Here is a 21742-nt window from a genome sequence, read left to right on the forward strand (position 1 = left end):
TGGTGTTCCGATGGGTGGTCCTTGCCCTTTGAAGAGGAAAATCCCTGTTTTGACCAAATCCATGGCATGTCGAGGGGGATTACTGCCCTTTGTGTGTGTGTGTTGGTGTGTGTGTGTGTGTGTACACGTATTTGTCTGTAAGTCCAACTTGTTCTAGCTGCCCATCGACATAACAGTGTGTATCTACCAGTACTTACTAATAATGTCTCCTGTACATTCAATCAAGTCATTCTATGCCATAACAGCCTAGTTGCATTGGTCTGTCTACAGAAGCAATAACTACTGTTTATAAGAAAAACGACATGTTGAGACTCAACCTGGTTTAGCATTACAACGCCCATTCAGTGTGTGTGTGTGTGTGTGTGTGTGTGTGTGTGTGTGTGTGTGTGTGTGTGTGTCTAATCCCTCCCACCTGAACATAGAAGCCATGAGGCAAATACACTCTCCTGTTTAAACACCACCCACACACCGCACTGGCACATACACAATCGAAAAAACACACACAAACACACAAAAACACAAGCGACTAAGCAAGCAATGCATCCAAAACACACACTCTGCCCTCACACAGTACATCCCAGTAATCACACACACACACATTTCATTTGCACCCGCCACCTAAACGAAAATCCGACAAAGACGGTAACACCATCCCCGGTCTAGTAGGTGGTCTCTGTTGTTCCTCTCACTCTCTCTCTTCATCTCTTGTTTCAGTCTTTCTCTCTTGCTGTTCCACTTCCATACCAAGCCCAGCACATACAGAAGACACAGCATCAAAATAGCAGCCTGTCCTGTTCTTTGTCACACAATGTCACATCAATATTTGTCCAGTGAAAAGGGTGATGAGTCAGAATACAGCCAGAGACAGAGATACCCCCACGCATTACACTGAACTCAAAAGTGACTTTATTTTCTTACTAGCGCCGACCTTGCTGATAGCTACTTCATTGAAGAAAAATATACTTACTGTGACTGAGATATGTGGTTATCCAACCCAGCTACACCACAAGACCAAATGTATGTGGACACCTGGTCATTGAACATCTCATTCCAAAATCATGGGCATTAATATAGAGTTGGTCCCCCCTTTCCTGCAATAACAGCCTCCACTCTTCTGGGAAGGCTTTTCACTAGATGTTGGAACATTGCTGTGGGGACTTGCGTCCGATCAGCCACAAGAGCATTAGTGAGGTTGGGCACTGATGTTGGGCGATTATGCCTGGCTTGCAGTCGGCATTCTAATTCATCCCAAAGGTGTTCGATGGTGTTGAGGTCAGGGCTCTGTGCAGGCCAGTCAAGTTCTTACACACCAATCTCGACAAACTATTTCTGTATGGACCTCACTTTGTGCATGGGGAATTGTCATGCTGAAACAGGAAAGGGCCTGCTACAAAGTTGGAAGCACAGAATCGTCTAGAATGTAATTGTATACTGTAGCTTTAACATTTCCCTTCACTGGAACTAAGAAGCCTAGCATGAACCATGAAAAACAGCCCCAGACCATTATCACTGCCCCACCAAACTTTACAGTTAGCACTAGGCATTGTGGCAGGTAGCGTTATCCTGGCATCCGCCAAACCCAGATTGTCCGCTGAACTGCCAAATGGTGAAGCGTGATTCATCACTCCAGCAAATGTGTTTTCACTGCTCCAGAGTCCAATGGTGGCAATCTTTACACCACTCCAGTTGACACTTGGCATTGCCCATGGTGATCTTAGGCTTGTGTGCGGCTGCTCAGCCATGGAAACCCATTTCATGAAGCTCTCTTGTTGGAAAGGTGGCATCCTATGACGGTGCCACATTGAAAGTCACTAAGCTCTTCAGTATGGGCCATTCTACTGCCAATGTTTGTCTATGGAGATTGCATGGCTGCGTGCTCGATTTTATACACCTGTCAGCAATGGGTGTGGCTGAAATAGCCAAATCCACTCATTTGAAGGGGTGTCTACATACTTGTATATATAGTGTATCTTAAGATGAATATAGTTTCTAAGATCATTAAAAATACAAACTTTACTTAAATGTAACCGATCTAAAAAGTTAGAACCAAGCCCCCTTCATCATCCACACCTCTGCAAACTCCCCAAATTTACCGTAGGCATGCGCCAGTGTCAGCACCCGCAACATAGCTCTGAGCTCCGTACACCTCACCCCCTGCATCTGATGCTCCCTGGCATTCCACACTGCCACTTTCACCTGCCCCAACAAGTAATTACCTAGACAGTCCCTCCAACTGTTGACTACACTAAATGTAGGTCCCCTCCAAGGTACACCAGCCCCCCCTGGACATAGAAACAACAAGTGCTGCACTGTCTCCTCCTCCCCACTGATGGATCAAGGTGAGAGAGAGAGAGAGAGAGAGAGAGAGAGAGAGAGAGAGAGAGAGAGAGAGAGAAGCCTGTGAAGAGAAAGACAGCACTCATGAAATGTTTATGATTGTATTTTCTATTACTGAGCTAAGGAGAGGGTTGGGGAGGGGTCATGAAGTGGACACAGAGTGCCTACACGGCAATCACATCATAGGAGTCAGCCATCTATTATTCAGGAGAAAAGGGGAGCAGAGGGGAACAGGTGCTAAATAAAGAGCAGTGCCATAGACACAGGAGTCTCTGAACTCTACAACCCAGAGAGAGACACCCATAGACACAGAGAGACACCCAGAGACACAGAGAGAGACACAGAGACACAGAGAGAAACACAGAGACACAGAAAGAGACACAGAGAGACACCCAGAGACACAGAGAGAGAGACCCAGAGACATCCAGAGACACAGAGAGAAAGACACAGGGACACACAGAGAGTCACAGAAACACACAGACACCCAGAGACAGACAAAGACAAAGAGAGAGATACCCAGAGACACAGAGAGAGAGACAGAGAGAGACACACACAGACAGACACACACACAGAGACACACATAGAGACACAGACAGAGACACAGAGAGAGACACACAGACACAGACAGACACACAGACAGACACAGAGAGACACAGTCAGACAGACAGACAGACAGACATACACAGAGACACAGACACACAGAGAAACACACAGAGACGCACAGAGAGACAGAGAGAGACACAGAAACACAGAGAGAGACAGAGAGACACAGAGAGACAGACACAGAGAGAGACAGAGAGAGAGTGAGAGAGACAGAGACACAGAGAGAGACACAGAGAGAGACAGAGAGAGACACAGAGAGAGACAGAGAGACACAGAGAGAGACAGAGAGAGAGACAGAGAGACACAGACAGAGACACAGAGAGACACAGAGAGACAGAGAGAGACACAGAGAGACACAGAGAGACACAGAGAGAGACACATAGAGAGACACAGAGAGAGACACAGAGAGACACACAGAGAGACACAGAGAGAGACACAGAGAGAGAGACAGAGAGAAACAAGAGAGAGAGACAGAGAGAGACACAGAGGGAGACAGAGATATGGGAAGATGTGCAAATACAGAGTAAAAGACCTAGGTAGAGATAGAAACAAGGGAAATAAGAGTTAAAGAGCAAAAGAGAAGGAAAGAAATGAATGGACAGGGGAATAAAGAAAAGTGAGAGAGAAAAGAGGAGAATAGAGCAGAAAGTTAAGAATGAATGCAACTCCACTCTTGACCCCTGTTGGACCCAAAGCACAATGAGATCCATATTTAACCAGCGATGGAGAGCAGGCGGCAGCACAGAGAACATCTACTACTGGATACAGGCCCCGCTCAGCGACCCTTCACCATCACGCGATGAATGAAGACCCCACTGGAATCTAAAGCAGAACCTTCTTTCTCATATCCACACGCAGGGACATTATGCACACATGCACTGCAACGTCACCCATGACTTAATGCATAGTACAGGTTCATCATATGGTTTGCGTCTTCTGTGTAATTTTTCTAACCTGTATTGATTCATACTGGGCTGTGAAGTCTTAGCAGCATCAGTGTGTATGTGTACACTGTGTTAGAAGCATTGAAAGCTGATCAAAGAGAGTGTTATTGGAAAGAATTGGACTGAAGTGGTGCTGTATATCCTCTCTGTGTCTACCTCTCGCCTTCTACCTATTCTCTCTCCCCTTTCTCTCCTCTCAGCATCTCTTCATCCCATCTCCTTTTCCAGTTAATCTGACACCATGCCTAACAAATCATGATTACATGCCCTACCACCAAACCAGGTCTTTCTTAGAATCCACAAAAATCATTTTCACTAAAGCAACAAGACCTCTGTCTTTTGGGTCTCAAGGGACCAAAGCTGAGGATAACCAGCTAAAGATAGACCTTCCATGGGATGAAGTTCAACTCTACCTCCCCATCTTCCCCGCTGTCTTCTACAGTCCCCCCCCCCCCCCCCCCCTCTTCTTCTCCTCTCCTGCAGTGTGCACCAGCTCTGACAAAGCCTTGAGCCCCTGCCAGAAGAACCGGGAGGAGCCTTCCTGCTAAAAATACTGAGAGAAGGGAGGGAGCTGCCACGATGCCAAGAGGAGAGAGAGAAAAAAGAGACCCATATCTTCATAAAGGGAGGGAGATATAGAGGAAGGGATAGAAGAAAAAGGGAGGGAACCAGACAAAAGAAAAGACAGAAGTAAAGAAAGAAAGAAAGAGAAGACAGACTTTCAGACAAAGGAAGAGAGGAAAGAGAGGACGGTTGGAATGAGTGTGTTCACCTGGCAATATGTGTTTCCCTACAGTGTGCTTTTGTACCGAGGTTCATCAGGTATAATGAAAGCCTAATGCTGAGGCCAATGCTGAGCTCTCACTGGAGCCAGACTGCAGACACAAAGCAGCATGAGCTATACATTCATCCAGAGAGAGCGAGAGAGAGCGAGCGAGACAGAGACAGATAGAGAAAAAGAGATAGAGAATGGAACAGGAGAAGAATACAGATTATAAATATTTATACGAACGAGCGGGAGAGAAAGACAGCTACAGGAAAATGAGAAAGAGAGAAACTTCATAAGGCACACCGGGCGCGTTTGGCGGGTTTTATCTTCCTAGCAGTCTCTCCCGCCAGTCGAGGCGTGGGGCGAGCAGGTTTTCAGCTCGCACTCCCCGTCGACTAGCCTTGGGGGGGCTGAGCTGCCATCCCGTCTCCCCCTTCTTCCCCCCTCGAGCTTCATCCTTATCCCTCTGCTCTCCACCCCCTCTCCTCCCATCGCAAAGAGACATGCGCTGGAAATAGGAATCACTGCAGCACGCTGGCTGGGGCGGCACACGGCTAAAGAGTTGCAATGTTCTGGTTCTTACAAGATCTCTTAGAGTTAACGTTGGGTTCATGTTTTATGAAGACAGTAACGTGTGCCAACTATAATGTCACTGCTCTAAGCACTGAACATGAACAGTGGGCAGTTTCTTCTCTGTTTCATCTTTTTATCTCTTTTTCATCAGGTATCCCTCCATCCATGACATGGTTTTTTTTTGACGTTGAGTGAAAAACACATTTTCTAATTTAATTTGTGCGTAATACATAGAAATATTTTCACTGGTGGCACTGGATTTTGAGTAAGCTAAAAACACTTCAACTCTTGAGAACTGGCTCTTCTCAATGTCCATTTCTCATTTCACTACAACAGCAATAAAAAAGGAAGAAAAATCATTCAAATAAGATCTATCACATTTGAAAATAAATTGTGCACCATTTTAAAAAACAAAAATCTCTAGTAAACTTTGACGTGGTGTGATGTTGCTTAATGTGATTGGTCAGTCTTACCTAGCCAATCGTTGAACTTCTTGACCTCAGAGGGCAAGCCCAGCTCTGTGAAGTCTCCAGCATGGATGAACACGTCACCGTAAGGCATCTGAATGGCGTCCGTACGGGAGTGGGTGTCTGAGATACACACAAAACGGGTGTAACCTGGCGGCTTGGGAGTGTCATGGGGCAGGGGGTCCACCCTAAAGTAGAGAGAGAACGAAGGAGAGAGAGAGAGAGAGAGCGAGAGAGAAAAGCGTGAGAAAGACCATGGGAAAGATAAATAATGTCTCAAAATGAAGAAGCAGAGTTGCAGTGTTAATGTAGTCTGGATCCGTATCCATCACCATCCCTTATAGAAAGTTAAAAAAGAGAGAGAGAGAAAAAGAGAGAAATTAAAAGAGGGGAAAAAACTGTGAGAGGTCAGCCACGACAAAGGCGAAGGAATGGTAGAAAAAAGAAAGAAAAGCACAGAGAGAGAGGAGTCCTGTGGGAGTTTCCATGAGTGTGCAGCAGCCCCAGAGAGTCTCCAGAGGGAGAAGGGAGCTGGTGAATAACAGTGGCCCACTTTAGTGAGCTCTCCTCCAGGTACACAGCAAGCCCTCAACACTCCACCATCACACAGAGACCGAAAGAAGGACAGAGAGACAGAGAGAAATGGAATGAGAGAGCAAATAACAGCATGCAGTGAGGATGGGTCTCAAAGAAAAAAAAGAGGGAGAAAGGGGAGAGACAGGAATAGAGGAGGGCTTGGGAACAGAGATAGACAGAGACCAGGTGTCTGAACATATGTAGTGTGTATCTGTATGCCAGCTTATGTGTATGTACATGTATATCTGCAGGGGTGTGCTTCTGCCTGCCTGCATGTGTTCTATTTACATGTGTACGTGCGGGGGCTGGAAGCGTCCCTGGTTGATGTTGTAGAAGGTGAAGGCCTGGGTGGGGTTGGTGCTGTATTCATCCACCTCCACGGCCACCCTGCCTGCCGCCCGCTGGGCCTGGGACTGCTGCTGCCGCCGTGCAGCCATGATCTCTGACAGGGTGAAGGCCATGCTTCTGGAGCCTGGGCCTGGGCCGCAACTGGGCTGGGGAAGAGGTGGGTTGGGCTGGGGCTGACCCACTCTGGGCTGGCCTGGGGTAGACGTGGTCTGGCCTGGGCTGGAGGTGGCCTGGTCCTGGCACACACAGTAGTTAGGACTGGGAGTGAGGCCTGCTGGAGCGGTCAGGGTTGCGGGTTGGCTCACCAGAGAGGCCCTCTGTCACAGCTTGGCCCACCTCGGAGAAACTCTGCTGGGTTGCTGAGCGAGCATGTCCCCCCTCCACCTCAGTGTCCCCCTACTCCTGCACACACAGAGAACAGAACCACTGAGTGGGATTACAACGCCAATCTGGAATGCACAGTTAAGACTGTAAATAAAACACTATCCACCAAAGCAACATAACCCAACCTCTAAGAGCATCTACGGCTTTTACACTGTCAAGCAGATATCACATTTACTACTGCCTTTAAATTACAGCTCCGCTTCTGGGATTCTAGTCGGATTTCATACGGATCCTGTAAGATGGTGAGGGAGGGATGTAAGAAGGGTGATCATTTGGGGATGAGTGGGGGAGCTGGATTTATCCTGGATTGTGCTGCTATGATGTCAGTGTGCCACCTCATTCATGTGAAAACGGTCACACACCATTTCAAAATTACACACACTTAACACCATGACTCACACAGGCATACTCTTGTGTGTGTCCATGCATGTATGTGTGTGTGTGTGTGTGTGTGTGTGTGTGTGTGTGTGTGTGTGTGTGTGTGTGTGTGTGTGTGTGTGTGTGTGTGTGTGTGTGTGTGTGTGTGTGTGTGTGTGGCAGTGCCAGAAGTCCTCACACTGAGTGAATGAGAGCAGAAGGGTGCATTGGCAGATGCTGAGAGCATGGTACACAGTGAGAATAGAAGAGGATTACACTGGGACTAGGAACAAAGGGAACGGGCCGTATTAACATGAACAGGACCTTGTCTACAGGAAGAATGATGAAGAAAGATGTAGCAGAGAACATGGTGAAGAGGGACGGTTTGATAAATGAATAGGCGTGAGGTGGAATTGATTGATGCACTCTCTTCTTTGGCACAGATGACAGACACTCAGATTTAACGACTGTGTAAAGCAGTCCCATAAAATTGTGCGACAATGTTCCTTCGTTTCACTCGTAGGCTATTCAAATCAAATCAAATCAAATTTATTTATATAGCCCTTCGTACATCAGCTGATATCTCAAAGTGCTGTACAGAAACCCAGCCTAAAACCCCAAACAGCAAGCAATGCAGGTGTATTCCACGCCCTGGTACGGACACACACCATTAGTCATGTATGTTGGTTAGATTCTTTATGCTGTGTAAAAATTGACTGTGTATGTGTATGTATATATATGTGTGTGTAGGCTACAAGTCCTGTTGACAGGTTATGACTGATACCTACAAGGCTATAGCATACAGCACTGAGTGTGCACGTCTGGCTCAATTTGAATTTGACAAGGCATTGGCAGCATTCACACCTGTCCCATGCTAGCATAGTGATAGAGGGACACAGCCATTATATGAGAACCACTCTGTCAAATGAATAGAACAAACATTACAAAATCTAAATTTGACAAAGTAATTCACATCTGATTAATAAGACAATCAAGAGCCACTTCCAAGCAATCTCGCATAAACAAGCAGTTGATTTGTCTCTCTAATTGAGACATTTAATATGAAGGTTTGGTTTCTTGTTTTCACAATAATTGTCATTCATTTGAATTATGTCCAGTTATCTGACTAAATTTTACTAAACAAAATTGCAAACAAATCAATCAAATCAGATATAATGTCAAGCCTTCATTCTTGGGTGTTAGCCTACTTCAGAAGGCTATTTTGTGTAGTTTAGTAGGGCATAGTCAACAAAACACAAAGGCATGGAGATTAAATAGTTGTCTTTGTCTTTCTTAATGTTAATAATATTGTAAATTGTTCAAATGAAAACTATATATGTAAGACATTGCTTTTTTGGTATTAGTTGTATTTAGGACCCCAAATAAACTCTCACCAACCACTTGAGGGGTTGTTGGCAAATCTGTTCTGAAATTTGATCGTGACATTGACCAGATAGATATAGACTATGCAGCATTCCGTGGTTCTTTATGGCATTGACCAGATAGATATAGACTATGCAGCATTCCGTGGTTCTTTATGGCATTGACCAGATAGATATAGACTATGCAGCATTCCGTGGGTCTTTATGGCATTGACCAGATAGATATAGGATATGTAGCTGAGTGAATGAGAGCAGAAGGGTGCATTTTTACTAAGATTCGGTTCTGTTGTCATTGGGGGATTTGGGCATGGTGGTTCTGCTATTTGGATCTAGCATCAAACACAGAGAAATGTTTTACATTGCCTTCAGAAATTATTCATATACCCTTGACATATTCCACATTTTGTTGAGTTACTGCCTTAATTCAAATACCCCATAATCACAAAGTGAAAACATGTTTTTAGAAATGTTTCCAAATTTATTGAAAATGAAATACAGAAATATCACATTTACATAAGTATTCACACCCCTGAGTCAATACTTTGTAGAAGCCCCTTTGGCAGCGATTATTTAAAAAAAATGTTTTAACTTTTATTTAACTGAACAAGTCAGTTAAGAACAAATTCTTATTTACAATGACGGCCTACCAAAATCCAAAAGGCCTCCTGTGGGGACGTGGGCCTGGGATTAATATATAAATACAATATAAATATAGGACAAAACACATATCACAACAAGCGAGACAACACAACACTCACAGATTACAGCTATGAGTCTTTCTGGGCTTTCCACACCTGGATTGTGCTACATTTGCCCATTATTCTTTTCAAAATGGTTGTTGATCATTGCTAGACAACCATTTTCAGGTCTTGCCATACATTTTCAAGAAGATTTAAGTCAAAACTGTAACTCGGCCACTCAGGAACATTCACTGTACTCTTGGTAAGCTCCATTACGTTTATTTTTTTATCCTGAAAAACTCCTGTCTTAAACAATTACAATCATACCCATAACATGATGCAGCCACCACTATGCTTGAAAATATGGAGAGTGGTACTCAGTAATGTGTTGTATTGGATTTGCCCCAAGAATAACACTTTGTATTCATACAAAAAGTGAATTACTTTGCCACATCTTTTCAGTATTGCCTTGTTCCAAACACGATGCATGTTTTGGAATATGTTTATTCTGTACAGGCTTCTGTCTTTTCGCACTGTCAATTAGGTTAGTATTGTGGAGTAACTACAATGTTGTTGCGCCATCCTCAGTTTTCTCCTGTCACAGCCATTCAACTCTGTAACTGTTTTAAAGTCCCCATTGGCCTCATGGGTAGAAATCCCTGAGTAGTTTCCTTCCTCTCCGGCAACTGAGTTTGTTAGGAAGGATGTCCATATATTTGTAGTCACTGGGTGTATTGATACACCATCCAAAGAGTAATTAATAACTTCACCATTCTCAAAAGTATATTCAATGTCTTTTTTTTTTACCCATCTACCAATAGGTGCCCATCTTTGAGAGGCATTGGAAAACCTCCCTGGTCTTTGTGGTTGAATCAGTGTTTGAAATGCACTGCTCGACTGAGGGACCTTACAGATAGTTGTATGTGTGGGATACAGAGATGAGGTAGTCATTCAACAATAATGTTAAACACTATTCCATGCAACTTATTATGTGACTTGTTAAGGAAATTTACTCCTGCATTTATTTAGGCTTGCCATAAGAAAGGAGTTGAATACTTATTGACTCAAGACATTTCAGCTTTTCATTTTTTATTAATTTGTAAAAATGTCGAAAAACATAATTCCACGTTGACATTATGGGGTATTGTGTGTAGACCAGTGCTCCCCCCCAAAATATATATTTAATCAATTTTAAACTCAGGCTGTAACAACATGTGTAAAAAGTCAAGGGGTGTGAATACTTTCTGAATTCACTGTACATCATGAAAGCATTCTGGTGGACAACCTAACACAGAGAAGAGAGTGATCCACATCTTGGACTAGATATACTAGACATTAGGCTACGTGAAGTAAAACACATTTCCGACAGAAAAAAAATACACATTAGAATAGAATTGAAATCCAAAATCTGTTTCGGATTGTCATCCTACTAATCCTGTAGCCTGCGACACAAAACATTGGCAACACCAATTTGCACCAAAGCAGACACCGCCGCACCAAACCTACCTGGCTTCGCCCGGTCTCCCGGCCGGATGAGCTGAGCCTGTCCGGTTAGGGATGAACCAGTGAAGTCCCGTGGGTCTGATAGAGCAGCGGACGGCGGAGGGGGGAGCAGCTAGCGAGCTGCGCTGGTCGGTTTGAAAGTGCAGCGCGTGGTGCTCAGGTTTGCGTTTTGGCTCTCGCGGAAACACTTAATCTCCCGCCTCTTGTGCTGAATGTGCTCGAGCTCTGTGTCTTCCCGCCTCTCCCTGATATGTTCTGGAGCCTTCTGTTGGATGTACAGCTCAATGTGCGAAGGGGAGGTCTGAGCACGAATCAATTCATGTCTGACAGACAGTTTGAGCTGTACAATATCAGAGATTCGTTTCTGTTTTTTTTCTATCATTTCATCTACCACAGATGCAGAATTAAACTGCATTTCTTTAAGACCAATGTAGAACCATCAATGTGGTGATAAATGACATACATTTTACTTTATATTTTCACATCTGGCCTAGTTTCATCCTTACCATAGCCCTGTGTTTCTCAAACCTCTTCTGGATTAGTTTACCCCAAGCCAGTTCCCCGGACTTTTATGTATTGTAGTACAAGTACACTTGAGTCAAGTTGGTCAACTAATCATTAGGCTATTTGAATCGGGTGTGCTAGTTCTGGAATAATGCAAGATGACATGATGGATGTCTGCAACCCAACTGACCTTGGCTTCAGGGGAACGTTTAATTATTTTCAACAGAATACAGTTGCAAAAAAATACTATGAAAACACATTCTTATTCATAGCCGATGTCTTTATAATTTGTGTAAATGCGCCACTGCCTGGTTAAACATTTGTTGTCTTTGGAGACAAGGGCCTATTACTAAACTCAACTACTCTTGAAAACATAATTTAAAAAAAGAAGCTAAAGTCAATGAAAAACAAACTAGATGTCCTCAATCTAAACTCTGACTTAATTAATTAATTAATACACAATGAACTTTAAAAATGGATGCCGGTGCCAAAAGATAAATATTGTAAGAAAATAGGAGAGGCATGAAGATAAGGCCTTATCTACACATTTGCCACTCTCTTATTTGCCTGGAGATTCTCAGCGTTGATAACGTCCTGTAAAGTTCAAAAGAAATCACCAGATTTGGCTGTCAGACTCATTTAATGCTGCAGCTACTGTAAGAAACAACAAATTCTAACTTGGCTGTGATGTGAATTCAGCCAGCTACATTTTCAGGAAACATATTTCAGTGTGTGTAAGGTGCCCTGCAGTCACCCATGGAGACAAAAGATGCTAGATAATATGGAAAAGTGCAATGTAAAGTGTAGCAAGGGAAGATCACAGAGCATGGTGGAGTTGTTTTTCTGCTACTGTTTTATTTGAATTTGTTCTTTACGGGATTTTCATGGACCAAACAATGGCAAAACACTGTAATACAGTTTCTCTCTTTGGGTACAACCGACTAACACAAACGTAACAATTATCCCTCTATAAAATGGACTAAAGTACCTACATACAATATCTCTCTTTCTCCACCTCGATCTCACAAGCTACTCACACACTGACACACGCTGTCTCACTCTCTCACACACACACACACACACACACACACACACACACACACACACACACACACACACACACACACACACACACACACACAATAGAATACATTCTCAGGAAAAGTCAATCATAAAAAATGTTGCATTTCATACCGATTTTCATCATCATCATCATCAAACACACTAAACGCCCAAAACATCCCTCAACAGAAAGTGGGTGCACTTTACCAACATTAGCTACACCTCTGCAGGCGACAACCATTTTGAGTGGACTGAGTGGACAAACACCGTGGTTGTATCTGAAAACATTAGCTGTCAAATCCATGCTTCCTCCGCCCTTATTAGCTCAATTCCACTCAAAGCTCATTGGAGGAGAGTTTGCAAGGTCCCTCCCCCGGACCACCTCCTCCAATGAGCTTTGATTTGACGACTAGTAAAATTTTCTGACACAACTCTACACACAACAGTGGGGGTTACGATTAGACTGGAATGAACAGGTCCTGGATCAGTGCTAGGGCACAAAGCAGACTTTATGAATGAATGACTATTTCTGATCCCATATCAGTGGCCTTCAGTATATGGCCTCTAGGTTAGAAGATACAAGCCAAATAGTAATGCTTATCATCCTTGTGTCCAGCACAAATAATTTAAGTTATTTATAACTGTGTAGTAGCGGTGTATTAGCAGTTTAATAGGTCTGTAATAGATGTGCTGTATAGGCAATTATAAACTGGGTGGTTCGAGCCCTGAATGCTGATTGGCTGACAGCCGTGGTTTATCAGACCATATGCCACGGGTATGACAGATTTTTTGTTGTTGTACTGCTGTAATTACGTTGGTAACCAGTTTATAATAGCAATAAGGCACCTCAGGGGTTTGTGGTATATTGCCAATATACCACGGCTCAGGGCCTTATTGCTTAAACGGACTCTGCTGGGAGAGTGTTACAAGGGGGAGAACAATGAAAGTGTATTTTGTCAGAACATTTGACTAGTTAAGGTCAGTTGGGGCACTTTCTGGGTTATGGTTACAGTTGCAAGTGCTATGTACATACAGATACTCTCATAGACATCACAATACTTTCAAACAGACCTCTGTCTCTCTGCTACTACATTCACCTCCAAATCAACAGTCTCGTCATCATACAATACATATTTTCTCCACTTGCATTGTGCAGAAATATAAACAAACTAACATATTTGTTACAGATATTAAATCAACAGTCTAGGTTGATGACTTACATAAACTGGGAGAAGTCCAAATAGGACGGATTGAGAGTGGACACTCGTAAAAAGCAGGTGGTTTTGAGTGTGCACTTAGTGCCATCATATAAGAAGCTTTACACAAAACACCCCTTTTCTCTGGCAGCTAGTCAGGAGAGTCTTAAAGGGATGAGGCAGAGTTAGGAGATGGGAGCACACCCACAACTAAAATAGTAGTGGGTCGTTAAGGACATTTCCCTTTAAATTATTACTTACTGGGAATACTGCTTTTCAGGCCAAATGGGTGGATTTGATGGTGTCTGTCTAAACAATTGAACGCTGGGGGTTTTTGTGGTGAGAACAAAACGGGACATATTTTTGTCTCTCTCTTTGCTATAACCAAGGTAATACATTTCTATACAACACAAAACATAAGGAAAAATGTAACTTAGATTTTTTTTTCTACAGTTCACAATATAAAATTCAAGTGCAATTAAAGTTCCAAATATTAGTTACATCACATACATTTCTCTCTATAGCAACGTCTGTTACTTGCAGGTAGTTTTTTCATCTTGTTATATATCTTTAAAGAAAAGTGACTTTTTGGAAAATCAAACTTATTCGTTCACTGTACTCAGTTTGAGGTGGAATGGTCTGGGATGCCGAAATCAGTCTTTATTTCCCATGTGAAAATGTTGATGCAGAATAAGTGCACCAAAAATGTTTTTGTGCACGCCAGGGGCCTTTTAAAATAACAAAATAAATATACATCTATGTACCTGCGTGTGACATCACTCTCGCACATCACTGTTCACACAAACACAAATATACATACGTACATAGATACACATACATTTTACTTGTAGCCAACATGTCTGTACGTACATATATATCAAACATCCATGTTGTGGACTTCTGCAAGTTCTAACACATATAAATATAACCAAAACAACAACAACAACACAAAACAAACCAAAAGAGAAGTACAGGGGAAAAGCTGGAAAGTTAAAACGAGGACTGCAGGGGAAAAAAAGACAAGAGGGAGAGACGGTTCTCTGTTCCTGTGCAGAGAATGCTGGGATTGCGATTCAGGAGGAACTCTGGGTAGGGTTGGGGGTGTAAGAGAAGTGTTTCAGAGTAGAGGGTGTAGAAGAGAGGGATAGATTGGCGGACGGCGGTGTAGGAGAGATGTAGGGTTATAGACGTAGGGATTAGAAGACACATGGGGATGTTGACAGGGTAAGGACGTAGGTGAAGGGTCGGGAGGAGTAGATGGTGGAAAGGGGGAGTAGGGTAACCTTCTGGGTAACAGACAGGGGGCGTAGCAGCTTATTTGTACGGCCGTAGGAACCGTGTGACTTTGGAGCGCAGCAGTTTGATGAATGAGCGGGGAAACATGTCTTTGGACTCCTGTGCCGTGTACCTGAAGTAGTTCTGGGGGTGAGCCAGAACATCAAACAGGGCTTTGATCAGTTTTTTATCCTGCAGGGAGGAGAGGGGGAGGGAGGGAGAGACAGAGAGCGGGAGTTATCAGTGAAGATAATATACTATACACTGTATAGTATTATTTATTAATTACAATATATAATACACAGTAATGGGACATAATGGAGAGTTGCTTACTTTCAGTATCTCTTGGTGATTCTCTGATGCGTAGAGTCTGCCGTCCCGGACAATGTCCTCTATCAGCTGCTGGTAGTCCTCTTCAAAACAACAGACAGGAAGAAACACAGGGTTACATTACTCAGCTGACACAAAAAGTGTATTAAGATTCCTCCATCAAACACACCGTGTCACGCTGTACATTATAGTTGACTTAATAAGGCACTGTTGAATGTTAGGGAGTCTGAGCAGCTTAGAAGTGTAGAAGCTACAGCAGACTGACCATCGTACGTGACATAAGGGACTTGGAAGCCCTTGCCACTGTTGCCCTCATTGGACTTGAACTGGATCCAGAGCTTGCGGGAGCGGGAGGTGAAGGCGATTGGCCGCTCGTACGTCTGACACGTCTCATAGGTGGTGATGGAGGTGGGCAGGGCTAAGGGATGAAGAGGGAGGGGCTACATTTAATTGACAGACAGATGGACCAACCAAGAGTTGAAATAATACTTGATGAATATTAAGATAGCAAGATAGACTAACTACAATAATGTAACAATCTAATTGCCTGGCTAGCTGATGAAATTAAATATCATGCTGTCTGATTGGCTGGCACAGTAATGATTTCCTGGTTGTGCGTACCACTCTTCCTCATGACGAGCACATCTCCACACTCGTCTTCGATGGGGAGGAAGATCTCAGGCACCACAATGAGGATGCGTCTCTTGTGAGGGGGGTTGATGGTCCAGATACAGTCTACATTGGACGGGTAGTCCCCAGGGTAGTTAGGAGACTCAATAAAGCCTGTAAAGTCCCCCAGCTCACCGCCACACACCTGGTCTAAGACAGGGAGAAGAGACTTGGATGAGTCAGGAAGCACTGGAGACTATGGCTTTGAATTGAACTAATTTAGCAGCAAGGAACATGTTTATAGCTTAGAGCAGTGGTTCTTTTTTTTTTTTGTAATAGTAGAATGCACAAGGTGACATGTCTAAATTGGTTTGTGCATCATCAGTTCCTCTTGTCATGTCAGTCATTACATACCTCAGAGAGCTATTTATAACTTGTCAGAAATGTCCAGATCAACTAGCCCATGTCAGCTACTGTCTTTATATTTAGGTTTTTTAGTCCACAGATATTGTTGTCATTTTTTTGTCCCTCAAACATCACATGAATACACATTAGACATGGCAAAATGTATAGGATTGCAAGAAAATTTGCTTCAAAACTGAAACATTTTCTTTGAACCCCATGACATAATGAGTAGAAGTGCAGGAAATAAGCTTTAAACCTGTGTGAACAGTTTGCCATGAACAGTGATGTGCCTATAGACATGGAGCACGCAGGGGGCGCCAGAATGTTCCCCAATGCTGGTAACTGAAATGTTTTAGCACATGTCACACCAAGACAACTTGTCATTTGAGTCCTCTAACCATGTGCAACACTAAAATAATTCACTGCGCTAATGGGAGACTGGCCTTACTCTTGCAGTGAGAGACGTTGGTGGCTCCGTCAAAGTCGGTGGTGGTGTTGCCAGGGCAGGTGATGCAGTAGTTCTGTCCAAACTCTGACTGGTAGGTACCGGATGGGCAGCGGATACAGCGGTGGTTACTGGAGTTGTAGTGGTGTCCAGGAGCACAGTGGACTACGGAGAGAAACACACACAGACACAAACATGAGAGTAATACACACACACACACACATTCTCTCTCTCTCTCTCTCTCTCTCTCTCTCTCTCACCTTTGGCCTCACAGTCCCTGAAGGCGACAGAGCCCTCGTACTTGGTCATGAGGCCACCTCCACAGGAGAAGCAGAGTACACGGCCAGGCTCCGGCTGGAAGGAGCCCAGGGGACAGGGGTTACAGGGACGGAACCCATCTGACGAATACTGACCAGCCGGACACTGGCCTGGGAGAGGTGGAGAGAGGAAGAGGTTTAACAAGGCTCTATAACGTACATCTCTTCAACTGACCTATAATGTTTAATGAGATGGAGTCAGTTCTAGAGTACCGCTGGTGAGGTTATGAAATCCCTTGTGAATCAAAAGACAACGCCCAACGTGGGGCTCGAACCCACGACCCTGAGATTAAGAGTCTCATGCTCTACCGACTGAGCTAGCCGGGCTGATCTATCTATGGAATCCTGGGTCTTTGCTGCTATCTAGAGGACAAAGTGGGAAACAGACCATAGTCTCCAATAGAATTGAAATACCGTTTAATAACCACAGGGTGGTGCCAAACCACAGCGGACATAAGACTGCCACAAGCACAAACACACACACACACACACACCTCCGCACTGGGAGACGTTCTTGGCCCCAGCGATGCCCTGTCCCTCTGTGCTGGGGCAGGGTTCACAGGACAGCTGGCCCATTGTGTCCTGGTATGTACCAGGGGGACACACGACACACTGATCATGGTCTCCACTATAATACGTCCCCACACCACAGCTCACTGAGACAGGGAGAGAGATAGACGTACACACAGAGAAAGAGAGATGAGAGAGACATGTTTAGCATATCATGGTATGGTATATCCCACAGAGACGGAAGTTGGCTTTAGCCTACACACACTGTGTCAAACTGCAGCTGTGATGTATAGGCCAAAATAAAGTAAACCCCAGCATAAAGTTGGGCGTTGGACTACCACAAACCAGAACAGCTTCAGTGTACCTTGGCATAGATTCTAGAAGTGTCTGGACCTCTACTGGAGGGATACGACGCCATTCTTCCATGAGAATTTCCATAATTTGGTGTTTTGTTGATGGTGGTGGAAAACGATGTCTCAGGAGTCAATCCAGAATCTCTCTTAAGTGTTCAATGAAGGTGCATAAAGACGGGGGAATTACGACGTCATTGTTTTTAGCTACAGAGTTCTTAAACTACGGCGCGCGACCTGGTTCAATGTGCCAGTAAATCAGCACAATCGACTTTTCCCGTTTTTCAAATTGCCGGCGTCTTGGAGCTAGAATTGGGATCGTGTAGGCCTATACCGATACAAAAAAAAGGAGTAACGGAGAGTAATGTACAATACGCCGAACGTAGCAAAAAAGGTATTTGTGGTAAGTACATGGGGGCACCTTTATGCACATTCACCATTGGGTTGAGATCTGGTGACTGAGACGGTCATGGAATATAGTATACATCGTTTTCATGTGCATCAAACTATTCAGCGACCACTCAGACCCCCCTGTGGATGGGGGCATTGCCATGGCAGACAAACATGGGCAACTGGGCCTGCCCAGCATTTTTATACATGACCTTAAGCATTATGGGATATTAATTGTTTAGGAATTGCTCAGGAACCAAACCTGTACAGAAGCACCTGCTTTCAATATACTTTGTATCCCTAATTTACCCAAGTGTTTTTCTTTATTTTGGCAGTTACCTGCACATGGAACAGTAAGCTACAACAACTCCATATCCCAGGATGCCTTGCACAGAATGCTCACCACACTTGCCGTCCCGTAAGACCTGTCCGGTGCTGCATTGCTCAACGTGCAGTGCAGGTTTCTGGGCCACCTCGTACTCGGTACCAGAGAACTGAATATAGAACTGCTGCTTGTTGATGGACTTCCTCAGGGTCCGCATGGCACTCTGTAACCTCTGCTTCATACGCTCCCTCACACACTCCACGTTACACGAGTCTGGGGAGTGGAATACACACAGTCAGTACACACACACACACAATAAATACACAGAGTCCACATTACACAAGTCTGCAGAGAGGAATATACAAGCACACACACTCGATATAACAGAAAACTCACATTGCTCACACCCATACAGAAATAGGTTACATGAGTCTAAAATGTGGCGTATATGCAATCAGCACACACACACACACACACACACTGACCTGAGGTTGCACAGTCACACTGACCTGAGGCTTCCTTCATCTCCATCTCAAACTCAGCTGTGATGTGGGAAACCTCTTTGGAAGGGGACTTGCGTCCACGCCGCCGCTTCTTGGACGAGTCACACTTCAGATTGACAAAGGTCACCTGGCAGTCGTCAGTACACGGGAGCGGACCCCCTGAGAAGAAGGGGAGGATGAGGAAGAAGATAAGAAGAGGAAGTTGATAGGATGCTGTTGTGCATTGTTTAGTATTGTTTGTTTCGGAGTTATGGCAGGTGTAAGGGCACAGCTCAGGGCACATCTAACTGTTGGTTTATATTACTGCTACAGTATCTTGCATCGTGTATACCTTCTTAGTCTTAGTTCGGTCTGTATTACTTGATGCTGTACACTCTAAGTTAGGAGTAGCCTGTGTTATACAGTACAGTTTGTACAGTCATTTAGGAGTAGCAGGATTTACCTTGCAGGCTCGGCTTGGACATCTCTCTGTGTTTTTCCTTGTTCCTGGGTCTTAGGTGACACTTGGCATCTTTGACCTTGAAGCGGGCCTTCTGCTTGATGGGCGGGGGTAACGTATCTTCATTTACATCAAGGAGAAAGACACAGAAATATACACTAATGAATGACCTTTTGACATCCTATGAATAACATCATAATTAGGGACAGGAGTTTTATCCTGATCACCTGACCTTACCAACTCCGGGCCCTTAATGATGGTCCACTACCCATGGCATATGATCACACACTTCAGAGAGCATCTCCAGGCCACCTTTATGGTGTTCCCTGGTTGAGGTGAAGTTTAGGTCAGAGAGGAACTAACACAGCCAAATGCTTCATCACGCTCTGCCTGTCTCTCTGGCAATGAAGGCAAAACCAAAAACCCACATCATCCCGGTGATCAGCAGTCCAGCCGACACCAGGGAGGCTTGTAGACAGAATGTGTGTGTTTGTGTCTGTTTGTCGGTCATGTATTGGGTGGTCGGGATGGCTGTCCTTTTAACGAGGTGCTGGAGACACGCAAGGGTCAGTGTGTGTGTGTGTGTGTGTGTGGTTATGGGTACGCTGAGTGGATAGGAACATTGAGATCGGAGCCAGGTAAACACACAGCACACTGAGAGGCCATGAAGGGCTGTGTGTGTGGCTCTGTCCATTAACCACTAACAACATACTCACCAGGACACCACTGGCTCCAGTTTGCTGCTGAAAAGCAGAGGCGCTGAATGGACTGAGCTGTTAGTGGTTGGGGACTCCACATAAGCTGTCTTGATCATCATCATCGTAACCATCATCATCGTCACCGTCATCATCATCACCACCATCATCATCGTAACCGTATTTCATATCACTTAACACTCACACCCTCAGCCAGATGGTGAGTCTTTATATCTCTCCATCTCTATCTCTCTCACACACACTCTCCATCTACCTCTCCACCCCTCTCCCTCTTTCTCTCTCTCTCCCTCTCAGTGCATTCCTCTGGCCGTGCGAGGGCCCTCTTCCTGTTCAGAATCTACAGAGTGCTGAAGGAAATATAGGAGTGACGATATGGCGAGCATCAAAGGCAGGGGAGTGAAGATTCCGATGGAGGGAATGAAGAAATTGAGGAATTTAAACTCAACGGCAACGAGAGAAGTGAAAAGATGTCAACTGCATCGACACTACAAGGTCATGACCGAGCTGCGAGACCCTGGTCTCATGGTATGTGTGTGTTTTAGCTGAAGTGGTATGGTTAAATATCTTTATATTGAAACAAAGCATGACATCTCTGTCCCATAATGCATTGCATACCTGCACAGGTGAGCAGGGCGGTGGTCGCGTTCCTCTTCTGCGGTGCCTTCCCAGGTTGCACCGGCACACCACAGCTTAGTGTGTAGCTGTTCTCAGAGTCTGGCGGGACACACACAAGTACATGTGAGTTACAACCCTGTCCATCCAAGGTCGATCCATTTAGACCAGCTCTGCTTGCAGTATCCCTGTCTTCTGCCACTGGCTGACTTGTTTATGGCTATTAAACTGACAGCACTGAGGGACAGGGTGACATGGGACATGAGGAAATATGGGATTGCTGTCAAAGTGATAGAGGGGTCCGTCTGAGGAGCAGTGTGACCCAATCTCCCTGCTACACTAACTGCCTGGGGTGTGTGTGTGTGTGTGTGTGTGTGTGTGTGTGTGTGTGTGTGTGTGTGTGTGTGTGTTTCTCTTGGCTAGTTGAGGTTCTGATGGAGTGCGGAGGAGTAAAATACTTGTATTAGTTTTCTATGGCCTCACTTTCTCTAGTATTTAAGAGCTACAAGAGACTGCCATATGAAGTCTGCCATAAAATAAAACACACTTACACACACCTCAGTCACACACACACACTCACATTCCCTTATGGATGGAGAGAAATTATTACAGAACCCGAATGACAGATCTATGCTCACTCATGAATGATCACGCACACTACGCACGCACGCACGCACGCACGCACGCACACACACACACACACACACACACACACACACACACACACACACACACACACACACACACACACACACACACACACACACACACACACACACATATCTAGATAGTCAAATGAGGGATGAAGACTTCAGAGCTCATAAAGTGGGA

At 44.5% G+C, this 21742-nt stretch overlaps 2 protein-coding genes and 1 non-coding gene across 8 annotated transcripts in view; all 3 read right to left on the bottom strand.

The window, feature by feature from the left end:
• Positions 1-11208, bottom strand: part of mpped1 (metallophosphoesterase domain containing 1) — a 38947-nt gene extending 27739 nt beyond the window's left edge. Inside the window, exons 1-3 of one of the 2 annotated variants that reach the window (XR_004204278.1) lie at positions 10927-11194; positions 6558-7019; positions 5700-5881 (exon numbers count right to left, since the gene is read on the bottom strand). Coding sequence is in view for 1 of the 2 variants with exons in the window: in XM_031798162.1 (XP_031654022.1) it covers positions 5700-5881; positions 6558-6730 (355 nt within the window). In the remaining variant the exon portion in view is untranslated. Of the gene's footprint in view, positions 1-5699; positions 5882-6557; positions 7020-10926 lie in introns of both variants that reach the window. The other variant, XM_031798162.1, reaches the window with a different exon arrangement.
• A 1049-nt stretch (positions 11209-12257) lies between these two features.
• The window catches only part of scube1 (signal peptide, CUB domain, EGF-like 1), a 110939-nt gene continuing 101454 nt past the window's right edge, over positions 12258-21742 (bottom strand). For 3 of the 5 annotated variants that reach the window (XM_031797536.1, XM_031797535.1, XM_031797533.1), the window contains 11 exons: positions 20915-21013; positions 19587-19703; positions 19127-19303; positions 18720-18914; positions 17561-17722; positions 17010-17177; positions 16753-16914; positions 15912-16109; positions 15556-15708; positions 15294-15373; positions 12258-15152 (listed from right to left, as the gene is read on the bottom strand). In XM_031797536.1, the coding sequence (XP_031653396.1) occupies positions 15000-15152; positions 15294-15373; positions 15556-15708; positions 15912-16109; positions 16753-16914; positions 17010-17177; positions 17561-17722; positions 18720-18914; positions 19127-19303; positions 19587-19703; positions 20915-21013 (1664 nt within the window). In that variant the 3' untranslated portion in view covers positions 12258-14999. The remainder of the gene's footprint in view (positions 15153-15293; positions 15374-15555; positions 15709-15911; positions 16110-16752; positions 16915-17009; positions 17178-17560; positions 17723-18719; positions 18915-19126; positions 19304-19586; positions 19704-20914; positions 21014-21742) is intronic. The other 2 variants (XM_031797537.1, XM_031797534.1) reach the window with 1 other exon arrangement.
• Positions 17321-17393, bottom strand: trnak-cuu (transfer RNA lysine (anticodon CUU)). Its single transcript has one exon. It is a non-coding gene; the product is annotated as a tRNA-Lys (tRNA).

This window comes from Oncorhynchus kisutch, linkage group LG19 (assembly GCF_002021735.2).
Source record: "Oncorhynchus kisutch isolate 150728-3 linkage group LG19, Okis_V2, whole genome shotgun sequence".
NCBI classification, from domain to species: domain Eukaryota; kingdom Metazoa; phylum Chordata; class Actinopteri; order Salmoniformes; family Salmonidae; genus Oncorhynchus; species Oncorhynchus kisutch.